The sequence below is a fragment of the Scyliorhinus canicula genome, chromosome 18, assembly GCF_902713615.1.
Source record: "Scyliorhinus canicula chromosome 18, sScyCan1.1, whole genome shotgun sequence".
Lineage (NCBI taxonomy): Eukaryota > Metazoa > Chordata > Chondrichthyes > Carcharhiniformes > Scyliorhinidae > Scyliorhinus > Scyliorhinus canicula.
Window position 1 is genome coordinate 109570690 of NC_052163.1, and position 10785 is coordinate 109581474.

Here is a 10785-nt window from a genome sequence, read left to right on the forward strand (position 1 = left end):
GAACTAAGCTTAAAATAGAAAGTATGGCGGAGACCTGAAAAGGGAATGATGGGGCAAAGGGAGAATATAAAAGAAGGTCGACGGGTGACATGAAACATTTGTAAACCTATAAATAATTAAAGGATAATCAAAGGGAGGGTGGGGCCAATTAGATCATCTTGTGAAGACAGTGGCCAATGCTGAGGAACTAAACAAAAACTTTGAATTTGTTTTCAATGAAAAATGATGCTAATGTCACAGTAAATAAGGGGGTAGTACAGAAATTGGATAGGATAAACATAAAGTGGAGGTACTTAAGAGCTTAGCAGTAGTCAATTTAGAATAGAATCCAGTTATCTTAGATTATTGAGGAAGTTGAGGGTGGAAATTGTGGAACATCTGACCAGAATCTTCTAATCCTCCTTGGAGATGGGAGATGGGAGTGTCTATGAGATAGGTGTATGGGGCGGGATTCTGTCTGCTCGGGGCCGGGCCGGAGAATTCCAGCGACCGCCATTGATTCTCCGCAGAGCGTAGCCATGGTAAAAAAAACCCGAGACCCGCCAGCGCCGTTCCCACCTGCTCTCAGCCGGCGGCACCTCAACGTGAACAGGTGCGGGGGCGGCCTGGGGGGGGGGGGGGTCCGACCCTGGGGGGAGGCCTCCGCAGTGGCCTGGCCCGCGATCGGGACCGACCGATCGGCGGGCTGACCTCTCTGGCTGGGGGCCTCCTTTCTTCCGCACCGGCCCCTGTAGCCCTGCGCCATGTTGCGTCGGGGCCGGCGTGGATAAGGAACCGCTGCGCATGTGCACGTTGGCGCTGGTGCCACTGCGCATGCGCAGATCCCGCGGCGCCCAGTTCACGGCAGGATCAGCAGCTGGAGCGGCGTGGGTCGCCCCAGCGACGTGCTGGCCCCCTGTAGGGGCCAGAATTGCTGATCCTGAGGCCGTGTTGACGCCGTCGAGAAACGCGACGGCATTTCCGACGGCACCAACACTTAGCCTCAGGATCACAGAATTTTGCTGGCCAAAGATATTAAGATTATGGGTCAAAGTTCTGTCAAAGGACCGGGATCCCCTTCAACTGGACTTTATAAATCATGGCAAACCCCCCAAACCCACAGACACAAAGGACGTGATTCTCCAGCCTTGTTATGTTCTCGCCCAAGCATAACGAGGCCGGTGAATAGCAGGAGAGGCCAAACTCGAGATCCGCACCAAGTGCCAAATTGTTTGCGATGCAACCGCCAGCTCCCATGGGCAAAATCGGGATCGCGCCGTAGCGTGGCGAGATACCAATTATCACTAGTTACTCCCCATTGCCAAACAATTGACGAGAGTCACCCCATATCCAACGGCCTCTTGTCATTCGGCAATTGCTGAGGACTCTGGCTGCGCGGCTACTGCCAATAGGGAATTAGGTGAGCACTTCACAGATGCCATGTGGATTCCCATGGGTGGGCGGGCCATGTGGCATGTGGGAGTCATCGCCTACCCATGGACACTGTGGGAAGCAACACCACACACTCAACATCCGAACACCCAGGGGATGGGACACAGCTCCGGGGACATGTCCATTGCCGGAGGGTGGGTGAACGCCACGGGGAGGGGCGGTGGGGGGGGGGGGGGGGGGGGGATGTCTGGAGAGACGGGCAAAAGGTCAAGAGGTCAGTCTGCATTGCTGAAGGCAGTGGCACAGGCATCATAATGGTTGTGCGAAAAGGTGTTTAATGTGTTGTACAAATCCCACTCCCATTGTGCATGGGGATTTGGGGGTGTGGATACTTCCTGGGGGGGGGGGGGGAGTGTAGTTAGTGTCTACTCACTCGTGCTGCCCAGTGTAGGTCATTGACCTTCTTCCTGCACTGGAGGCCAGTCCTCCTGGTCACACTCCCCGAGCTGAGAGCCACCACCTCATCCCAGGCAGCACTGGCTGCCTTGTGGCTGACCCTCCAGAACCCCGGGGGAACAGGACATCTCTCTTGGCCTCCAGTGCAACCTCCCCAGGTCAGCATCCCCCAATCTTGGGGCCTGTCGTCTCAGTGCCACTGTTGGGAGCTGGCTGGGGTCGGCTGAGCAAGTGTAGCTCATGTGCTGCTCAACCTGGTTAGTGGGGAGCTGGCGAGCGCGGTCCCGGCGAATCAGCTGGCGAGACTTTATTTGCGATGAGAAGCCCGTGAGGCCTCATCAAGGGGACCAAGGATGAGGGCCGGGAAGCTCGCGGCAAATCCCGCTCGCTACAGCACTTAGAATCTTTTCTGGGGAATTGCGCGCAAAAAAAACGGCAAATAAAAAAACCAAACAGCAACACAAAAGCATACAGAGGCAGACTATAGTGTCAGAGGTTAATTTCAAGCATCCCAACTTTGAAGCAGAACTGATACTATTAAAGGATATTGGGACATTATCACAACAGAAGCACTCGGATAACCCAGTTAATTAGCTGGGGTGGCCCCTAGACAACAACCATCACACAACAGCATTCACTGCCGGCATATCAGCTTTGGAGCCAGGGATATCTCACTTTAATGGAGTCCATCGTTTTTGGCTGTTGAAATAATATGAGCGCAGAATGAGTCTGACTGGATCAGGGCATGTAACAGACTAAAGAGATTGAGAGATACTAAGCACTGACCATTCGGCAGGACGGCTACAGGAAATTTGGTTGTTACCCTTAATGTTGCTTTAAAAACTTTTGGGTGCGATCTACCGGCTGCGTTGTGCTCTCGCTCAAGCGCATCACAGCTGGTAGATCCAGGGGGAAGCATCCCGCGAGATTCCTGGCAGCCATCACGCTCCGCGGGATCGACACAAGTCCAAAAGGGGCATTGACCAAACAGCGCATGCCTACGTAGGGTTTAAACCTACTTAGGCGCGCTTACCCGGGATCTACCAGCCTCCCCGGCGGGTTCCTCACTATCAAACGACAATATGGTTGCGATCTACCTGCCGTGTTACGCCCTCGTTCGTGCGCAACATGGCCGGTAGATCCTGGGAGAGATCACCCAAGGACCTCCGATGGCCCGGGAGACGCCCCGGGAGCCGTAATGTCCACTTTTGTGTGGAGCAGTACTGAACGACACCCCCGCTGCAGCCTCGCAACATTAAGGGTAACAACCAAATGCTGGGGGATTTTTGAACCTGGGATGATTTGGAATAGAAGTGTGGGGTTTTGCCTGTGGTTTCTCAGTAGAGGTTTTTTAATGAGTCATGATGATTTATGTGATTATGTGGAAGTGGAGGGATTTAAATCAGATGAACCAATTAAGTGTTGCACGGTGTCACATACATTTGTTTATAACTTTTTGTTTCAGGGTGTTCGGAGTTTTTTTTAATTAACAAAAAGCTTGTGGTTGAGCCAAATCGTGTGTAATTGTGTCCTTTTATAAAATCCTAAAGTCAAGATTCATCCATCAGGGGAAACAGGAGAGTAAACCTCTTACAGTTAGTTCACAGTTCAGGCATGATGTACAGGGGTGGGTTTAACTCGTTGACTCCTGTTCCTGTTTTCCTATGAGTCAGACCACTAGAGACTGGGAAATGGTATATTTGAGAAAGGGCGGAGGATAAATCCCCAGCGACAGGCCAATATGAGTGAAAGCTTGCAGAGGGTAGTGTTTCCTGAGATATGGTAAGGACCTGGATTTGGGGGTGCAGGGCTGAATTTCAAAATTTAGTGATACAAAACGTGCCAATAAAGTAAACAGAAAGTATGATAAATTTTGGGGAGGGGGCATAGAGAGGGTGAAATGGACAGACAAATGGCGGGTCAAATGTAATGCGATTTAATGTGAAGTGACAAATTGAAGGAAGAAAAAGGAGCTGCAATACGAAGTGAATTACCCAAAGTTTAAATGGCCTGCAGGAAGAGACCCTTGAAGGTGGCAGTGCAAGTTGAAGGCTGTTAAATAAGGGAAATCCTTGACTTCATAAATAGGGGAATAGATTACAAAATAAAGGAAGTTATGCTCAACTTCTATAAAATACTGGTTGCGGCCCAGCCACAATACTGAGTTCAGACTTGAAAAGGATTCAAAGGAGAGGGTGCGGAGGGGATTCACTGGAATCGTAGCAGCAATAAGAGATTTCAGTTATGTGGAACAACTAGAGAAGGGGCTAATTTAGCACACTGGGCTAAATCGCTGGCTTTTAAAGCAGACCCAGGCAGGCCAGCAGCACGGTTCAATTCCCGTACCAACCTCCCCGAACAGGCGCTGGAATGTGGCGACTAGGGGCTTTTCACAGTAACTTCATTTGAAGCCTACTTGTGACAATAAGCGACTTTCATTTCCAGAAGCTGGGAGTGTTCTCTTTTTTGAACAAAGAAGCTTCAGGGAAAATTTAAACGAGGGGTGTTCAAAATCATGAAAGATTTTGATAAGAGTAAATCAGGAAAAACTATTTCCTGGATCTGAACCAGAGGGTCACAGCTCTAATGCAATTGGCAGATGGGCCAATGGGGAGATGGTGAGGGTTATTTTTAACAGTTGTGCTCTGGTATGAACTGCCTGAAGCAATGGTGGAGGCAGATTCAATAGCAATATTCAAATTGTACAAATACTGGAGAAGAAAAATCTGGGAAAAGCTGAGAAAGCGAGACTGATTGGATTTCTCTGTCGTAGGGCTAGCAGAGACACAATGGGCCGATGGCTCCATGCTGGAAGATCAGTGAGTAAATACTCACCACCAGATCTTTGGCATTTCACACATAACATAGAACATAGAACATAGAACGATACAGCGCAGTACAGGCCCTTCGGCCCTCGATGTTGCACCGACATGGAAAAAAAAAAACTAAAGGCCATCTAACCTACACTATGCCCTTATCATCCATATGCTTATCCAATAAATTTTTAAATGCCCTCAATGTTGGCGAGTTCACTACTGTTGCAGGTAGGGCATTCCACGGCCTCACCACTCTTTGCGTAAAAAACCCACCTCTGACCTCTGTCCTATATCTATTACCCCTCAATTTAAGGCTATGTCCCCTCGTGCTAGCCACCTCCATCCGCGGGAGAAGGCTCTCGCTGTCCACCCTATCTAACCCTCTGATCATTTTGTATGCCTCTATTAAGTCACCTCTTAACCTTCTTCTCTCTAACGAAAACAACCTCAAGTCCATCAGCCTTTCCTCATAAGATTTTCCCTCCATACCAGGCAACATCCTGGTAAATCTCCTCTGCACCCGTTCCAAAGCTTCCACGTCCTTCCTATAATGAGGCGACCAGAACTGTACGCAATACTCCAAATGCGGCCGTACCAGAGTTTGGTACAGCTGCATCATGACCTCATGGCTCCGGAACTCAATCCCTCTACCAATAAAGGCCAACACACCATAGGCCTTCTTCACAACCCTATCAACCTGGGTGGCAACTTTCAGGGATCTATGTACATGGACACCGAGATCCCTCTGCTCATCCACACTACCAAGAATTTTACCATTAGCCAAATATTCCGCATTCCTGTTATTCTTTCCAAAGTGAATCACCTCACACTTCTCCACATTAAACTCCATTTGCCACCTCTCAGCCCAGCTCTGCAGCTTATCTATGTCCCTCTGTAACCTGCAACATCCTTCCGCACTGTCTACAACTCCACCGACTTTAGTGTCGTCTGCAAATTTACTCACCCATCCTTCTGCGCCCTCCTCTAGGTCATTTATAAAAATGACAAACAGCAACGGCCCCAGAACAGATCCTTGTGGTACGCCACTCGTAACTGAACTCCATTCTGAACATTTCCCATCAACTACCACTCTCTGTCTTCTTTCAACTAGCCAATTTCTGATCCACATCTCTAAATCACCCTCAATCCCCAGCCTCCGTATTTTCTGCAATAGCCGACCGTGGGGAACCTTATCAAACGCTTTACTGAAATCCATATACACCACATCAACTGCTCTACCCTCGTCTACCTGTTCAGTCACCTTCTCAAAGAACTCGATAAGGTTTGTGAGGCATGACCTACCCTTCACAAAACCATGCTGACTATCCCTAATCATATTATTCCTATCTAGATGATTATAAATCGTATCTTTTATAATCCTCTCCAAGACTTTACCCACCACAGACGTTAGGCTCACCGGCCTATAGTTACCGGGGTTATCTCTACTCCCCTTCTTGAACAAAGGGACCACATTTGCTATCCTCCAGTCCTCTGGCACTATTCCTGTAGCCAATGATGACCTAAAAATCAAAGCCAAAGGCTCAGCAATCTCTTCCCTGGCTTCCCAGAGAATCCTAGGATAAATCCCATCCGGCCCCGGGGACTTATCTATTTTCACCTTGTCCAGAATTGCCAACACTTCTTCCCTACGCACCTCAATGCCATCTATTCTAATAGCCTGGGTCTCAGCATTCTCCTCCACAATATTATCTTTTTCTTGAGTGAATACTGACGAAAAGTATTCATTTAGTATCTCGCTTATCTCCTCAGCCTCCACACACAACTTCCCACCACTGTCCTTGACTGGCCCTACTCTTACTCTAGTCATTCTTTTATTCCTGACATACCTATAGAAAGCTTTTGGGTTTTCCTTGATCCTACCTGCCAAAGACTTCTCATGTCCCCTCCTTGCTCGTCTCAGCTCTCTCTTTAGATCCTTCCTCGCTTCCTTGTAACTATCAAGCGCCCCAACTGAAACTTCACGCCTCATCTTCACATAGGCCTCCTTCTTCCTCTTAACAAGAGATTCCACTTCTTTGGTAAACCACGGTTCCCTCGCTCGACCCCTTCCTCCCTGCCTGACTGGTACGTACTTATCAAGAACATGCAATAGCTGTTCCTTGAACAAGCTCCACATATCCAGTGTGCCCAACCCTTGCAGCCTACTTCTCCAACCAACACATCCTAAGTCATGTCTAATGGCATCATAATTGCCCTTCCCCCAGCTATAACTCTTGCTCTGCGGGGTATACTTATCCCTTTCCATCACTAACGTAAAGGTCACCGAATTGTGGTCACTGTCTCCAAAGTGTTCACCTACCTCCAGATCTAACACCTGTCCTGGTTCATTACCCAAAACCAAATCCAAAGTGGCCTCACCTCTTGTTGGCCTGTCAACATATTGTGTCAGAAAACCCTCCTGCACACATTGTACAAAGAACGACCCATCCAATGTACTCGAACTATATCTTTTCCAGTCAATATTAGGAAAGTTAAAGTCTCCCATAACAACTACCCTGTTACTTTCGCTCTTTTCCAGAATCATCTTCGCCATCCTTTCCTCTACATCTCTAGAACTATTAGGTGGCCTATAGAAAACTCCCAACAGGGTGACCTCTCCTTTCCTGTTTCTAACCTCAGCCCATACTACCTCGGAAGAAGAGTCCCCATCTTGTATCCTTTCTACCACCGTAATACTGTCCTTGACTAGCAGCGCCACACCTCCCCCTCTTTTGCCCCCTTCTCTGACCTTACTAAAGCACCTAAACCCCGGAACCTGCAACAACCATTCCTGTCCCTGCTCTATCCATGTCTCTGAAATGGCCACAACATCGAAGTCCCAGGTACCAACCCATGCTGCCAGTTCCCCTACCTTATTTCGTATACTCCTGGCATTGAAATAGACACACTTCAAACCACAGACCTGAACACTGCCGCCCTCCTGCGAAGTCAAAACTGTGCTCCTGACCTCTCTACTCTCAATCTCTCGCACCCCAAAACTACAATCCAGGTTCCCATGCCCCTGCTGAATTAGTTTAAACCCCCCCAAAGAGTACTAACAAATCTCCCCCCCAGGATATTGGTGCCCCTCAGGTTCAGATGTAGACCATCCTGTCTATAGAGGTCCCACCTTCCCCAGAAAGAGCCCCAGTTATCCAGAACCCCCACATAAACCCCACTGAATCTTCCAATTAGAATTCAGTCTTCAATTCACTACCTGATGTCTTAATTTCTTTGTGTAACATTTCAATGCAGTTTGTTCTGACAGGAAGGTTATAAAAAAGAAACAAAGAAAGGTACACAGTCCAGAAGGAGGCCATTCAACCCATTGTCTCCATGCTGGCCAAGAAAGAATGATCCAGCCGAATCCAATCTTCCAGTTCTTGGTCGACAGCCCTGATGGGTTAGACCTCACGGGTATATCCAAATGTTTTTAAAATGAGTTCTAGACCCCCACCATCTTCCATGAGGGAACACAAATATTCCTTAAACTTCTCCATTGAATATATTGTGACTCCTACCTCAGCATTGCCAAATGGAATCAGCATGATATTCAGAATTTCCTTCACCCGGACCCATGTTGGGCAGAGTTGAGTTACCACAAAATGACGACAGTCTGGGCAGCGGGACTCATAGAATAAGCTGATCCTCACAGGCGACAATAACCTGGTCTCGGCAGTCAAGGGCCTGCACTCCACCTGTGGACAGCAGAAGGAAAAGACTGGATGAGGTTCTGCAGGTTTATAAAGGGTGGTGTGTAGACCAAACCAAGACCGTTTGTAATGCTGGGCCCTATATTGGAATACAATGGAGCTCTGACCACCAGCACTCAAGGAACCGGTCCTCCGGTATCAGCACTTTGGACATATCTCCTGCTGCTCAACATGTGGCAGCCTACGGAAGCTGACACCAACATTTATGTCTTAATCGGGGCGCACAGTGGCAAATGAGCCAAAAAACAAATCTACTCACAGGGCAAAGAGACAGAACAATGATCAACTCCACCAGAAGCTTCATCCTGCAAGTCTAGTCCAGACTCTGACCCTCTCCAGCATGTGACTAATATCATTAACATAATCATTACTCCACCAGTTACTGATAGAAACCACATTAACCCTCAAATAATTTTACTCAATGCTCCAATATATAGAGGAATTCCTGACGTGCAGTGCTGCACATTTGGCTGTTTAAAAAAAGAGTCCAGAATTTTACAGCAGGATGGTGGGGAGGGAGGGAGAGGAGGTTTTTTTTGTGGGGAGGGGCAGTAAAATTCTGCATTGGTGTCAGCCTGCCGCCCACCTTGCTACAATTCCACCAGCGCTGGGGCAGGTGTCAGGCATCTTGCTTGCATGTGGGTTTGTTGAGGCCCTTAATTGGGCAATTAATGGTCACTGAAGAGCCTCCTCCAGCCACTGCTGGGAGTTCACCTGAGGTTCTGGAGGTTGCCGTCAAGTGTCCAGCCTGCAGGTTCAATTCTAGCAGACTGGTGGCTGAGCAATTTGGAGAGTGTCAAGGCTCGAGACACGCACTGGAGGCTTCCAGTAGTTAACAAAGGGGTTTATTGATGATAGGCAAAGGGAGTTAAGTAACAGGCACAGAGCACTATACAACACTTTGGCTCCCTAATCCACACTGTCCAGAATCCTGCTTCCAGGGCCCCGCGCAAACTCCCCATTGGCCAGAGTTTGCGCTCTCCCATGCGACTGACACCAAGCTGGCCTCGTGGATCGTGGACCCCACCCCCTTAAAGGGGCTGCACTACTGCAGAAAGTTACTTTTTTGGGCCGCTTTGTCCAGCGGTGGCTCCCACAGGTCTTTTTCCAAACCTGCATTTCCCAACCACCCGCCCTGTCCACCCCAGCACCCACCACCCCACTAGCAGCAGCTACCAGACTAGCCCTCGAGAGGCCCCTGACTTACCCAAGTTCCTGGCTCCTCTTCTTCGGGGGACTGCCAGCAGTGGCCACCACTCTCCATGATGCTTCTGGTACAGGAGAGCTGACGGCCAATTTGATTGGTCAACAGCTCTCAGAGGTGGGGCTTTCTCCCAGATGGGGGAGGAAGGCCATTAATTGGCTATGGGATGAAGTGGAGAAGTGTAAGCTAACTTGTCCCTGCCTTTTATGACAGGGAGCATAGACTCCACCTCCAAAGTAAAATCTAATTCAGAGAGGAGGTAGCCGCAGCTCTGGCAACAGTTGACCAATCTTCCTCAGATATGCAAATAGTGGCATAGAATTCCAAAATATTTTCAGTACAACTATTCTGCCTAACAGTAATTATATACTCCCACTAACCTCCTCCCAACTCCTTCATTGCATCTTATCAGAATCACTTTCTTTTTCTTTCTTGCTCACGTGCGGATCCATTTTCCAGTGAGTCCCACATTCTCCCCAATGGCTGGGTAAAGATGTTTCTCCTAAATCGCCAATTGGGTTCATTAATGGCTGGCTTATACATATGGCCCTTATGTTCTGGACTTGTACACAGGTGGGAACAGCCTCTCCCTACACTATAGAATTTGAAAGACCTTTATTGGGTCACCCCCTCCAGACCCAATCAAGGCCGGCTTTTACAGAGCATGGTAACAATCCCCAGGCGGGCCAGCCTCCTCCCACTAGTGGGGAAGCTGGTATTCTACGGGTCCCACGGGGGGGGATCGATTAGTGTGTCCCCGTGGGCATTGTGAGGGTTATTATATTTGTAAATCTTCCTGGTACCTTTTCCAATGCTTTTATATCCTTCTTGCAATATGGAGTCTAGATTTGCGCGCAAATTGCAAATGAGGCCTAACCATATGACCAGATACAGACATCACACCATTGTTGTAGAAGAGAGAGTAAGATACATCTAAATTTGATTGGTGTCTCACAAGCAGTTTGTACAAAATTGTCAGGTGTTTACTCTAACACATTGATGTCCCAGTACTTACCTCCATGTATTGTAGTCTGTACCACCATGGGCATTGATATCACCAAGGATGAAGAGTTTATGCTGTTGAGTTCATCGTGGAAGGCTTCTTTCGCCCGGTATGTATGGTGTCAGAGTTGGTGCACAGGCGTCGATAAGTGTTGCATAGTGGTTTCGAGCAAAACCTTTTGGAAGTACCAGGTGTCGATTGTTGATAGCTTTGGCACGCGAG

The 10785-nt window shown here is 48.5% G+C and overlaps 1 protein-coding gene across 2 annotated transcripts in view; it reads right to left on the bottom strand.

The window, feature by feature from the left end:
* Nucleotides 1–8696, bottom strand: part of LOC119953371 (gamma-interferon-inducible lysosomal thiol reductase-like) — a 38092-nt gene extending 29396 nt beyond the window's left edge. For both annotated transcript variants that reach the window (XM_038777565.1, XM_038777566.1), the window contains exons 1-2: nucleotides 8616–8696; nucleotides 8165–8341 (exon numbers count right to left, since the gene is read on the bottom strand). In XM_038777565.1, the coding sequence (XP_038633493.1) occupies nucleotides 8165–8341; nucleotides 8616–8660 (222 nt within the window). In that variant the 5' untranslated portion in view covers nucleotides 8661–8696. The remainder of the gene's footprint in view (nucleotides 1–8164; nucleotides 8342–8615) is intronic.
* Between the last annotated feature and the right edge of the window lie 2089 nt (nucleotides 8697–10785).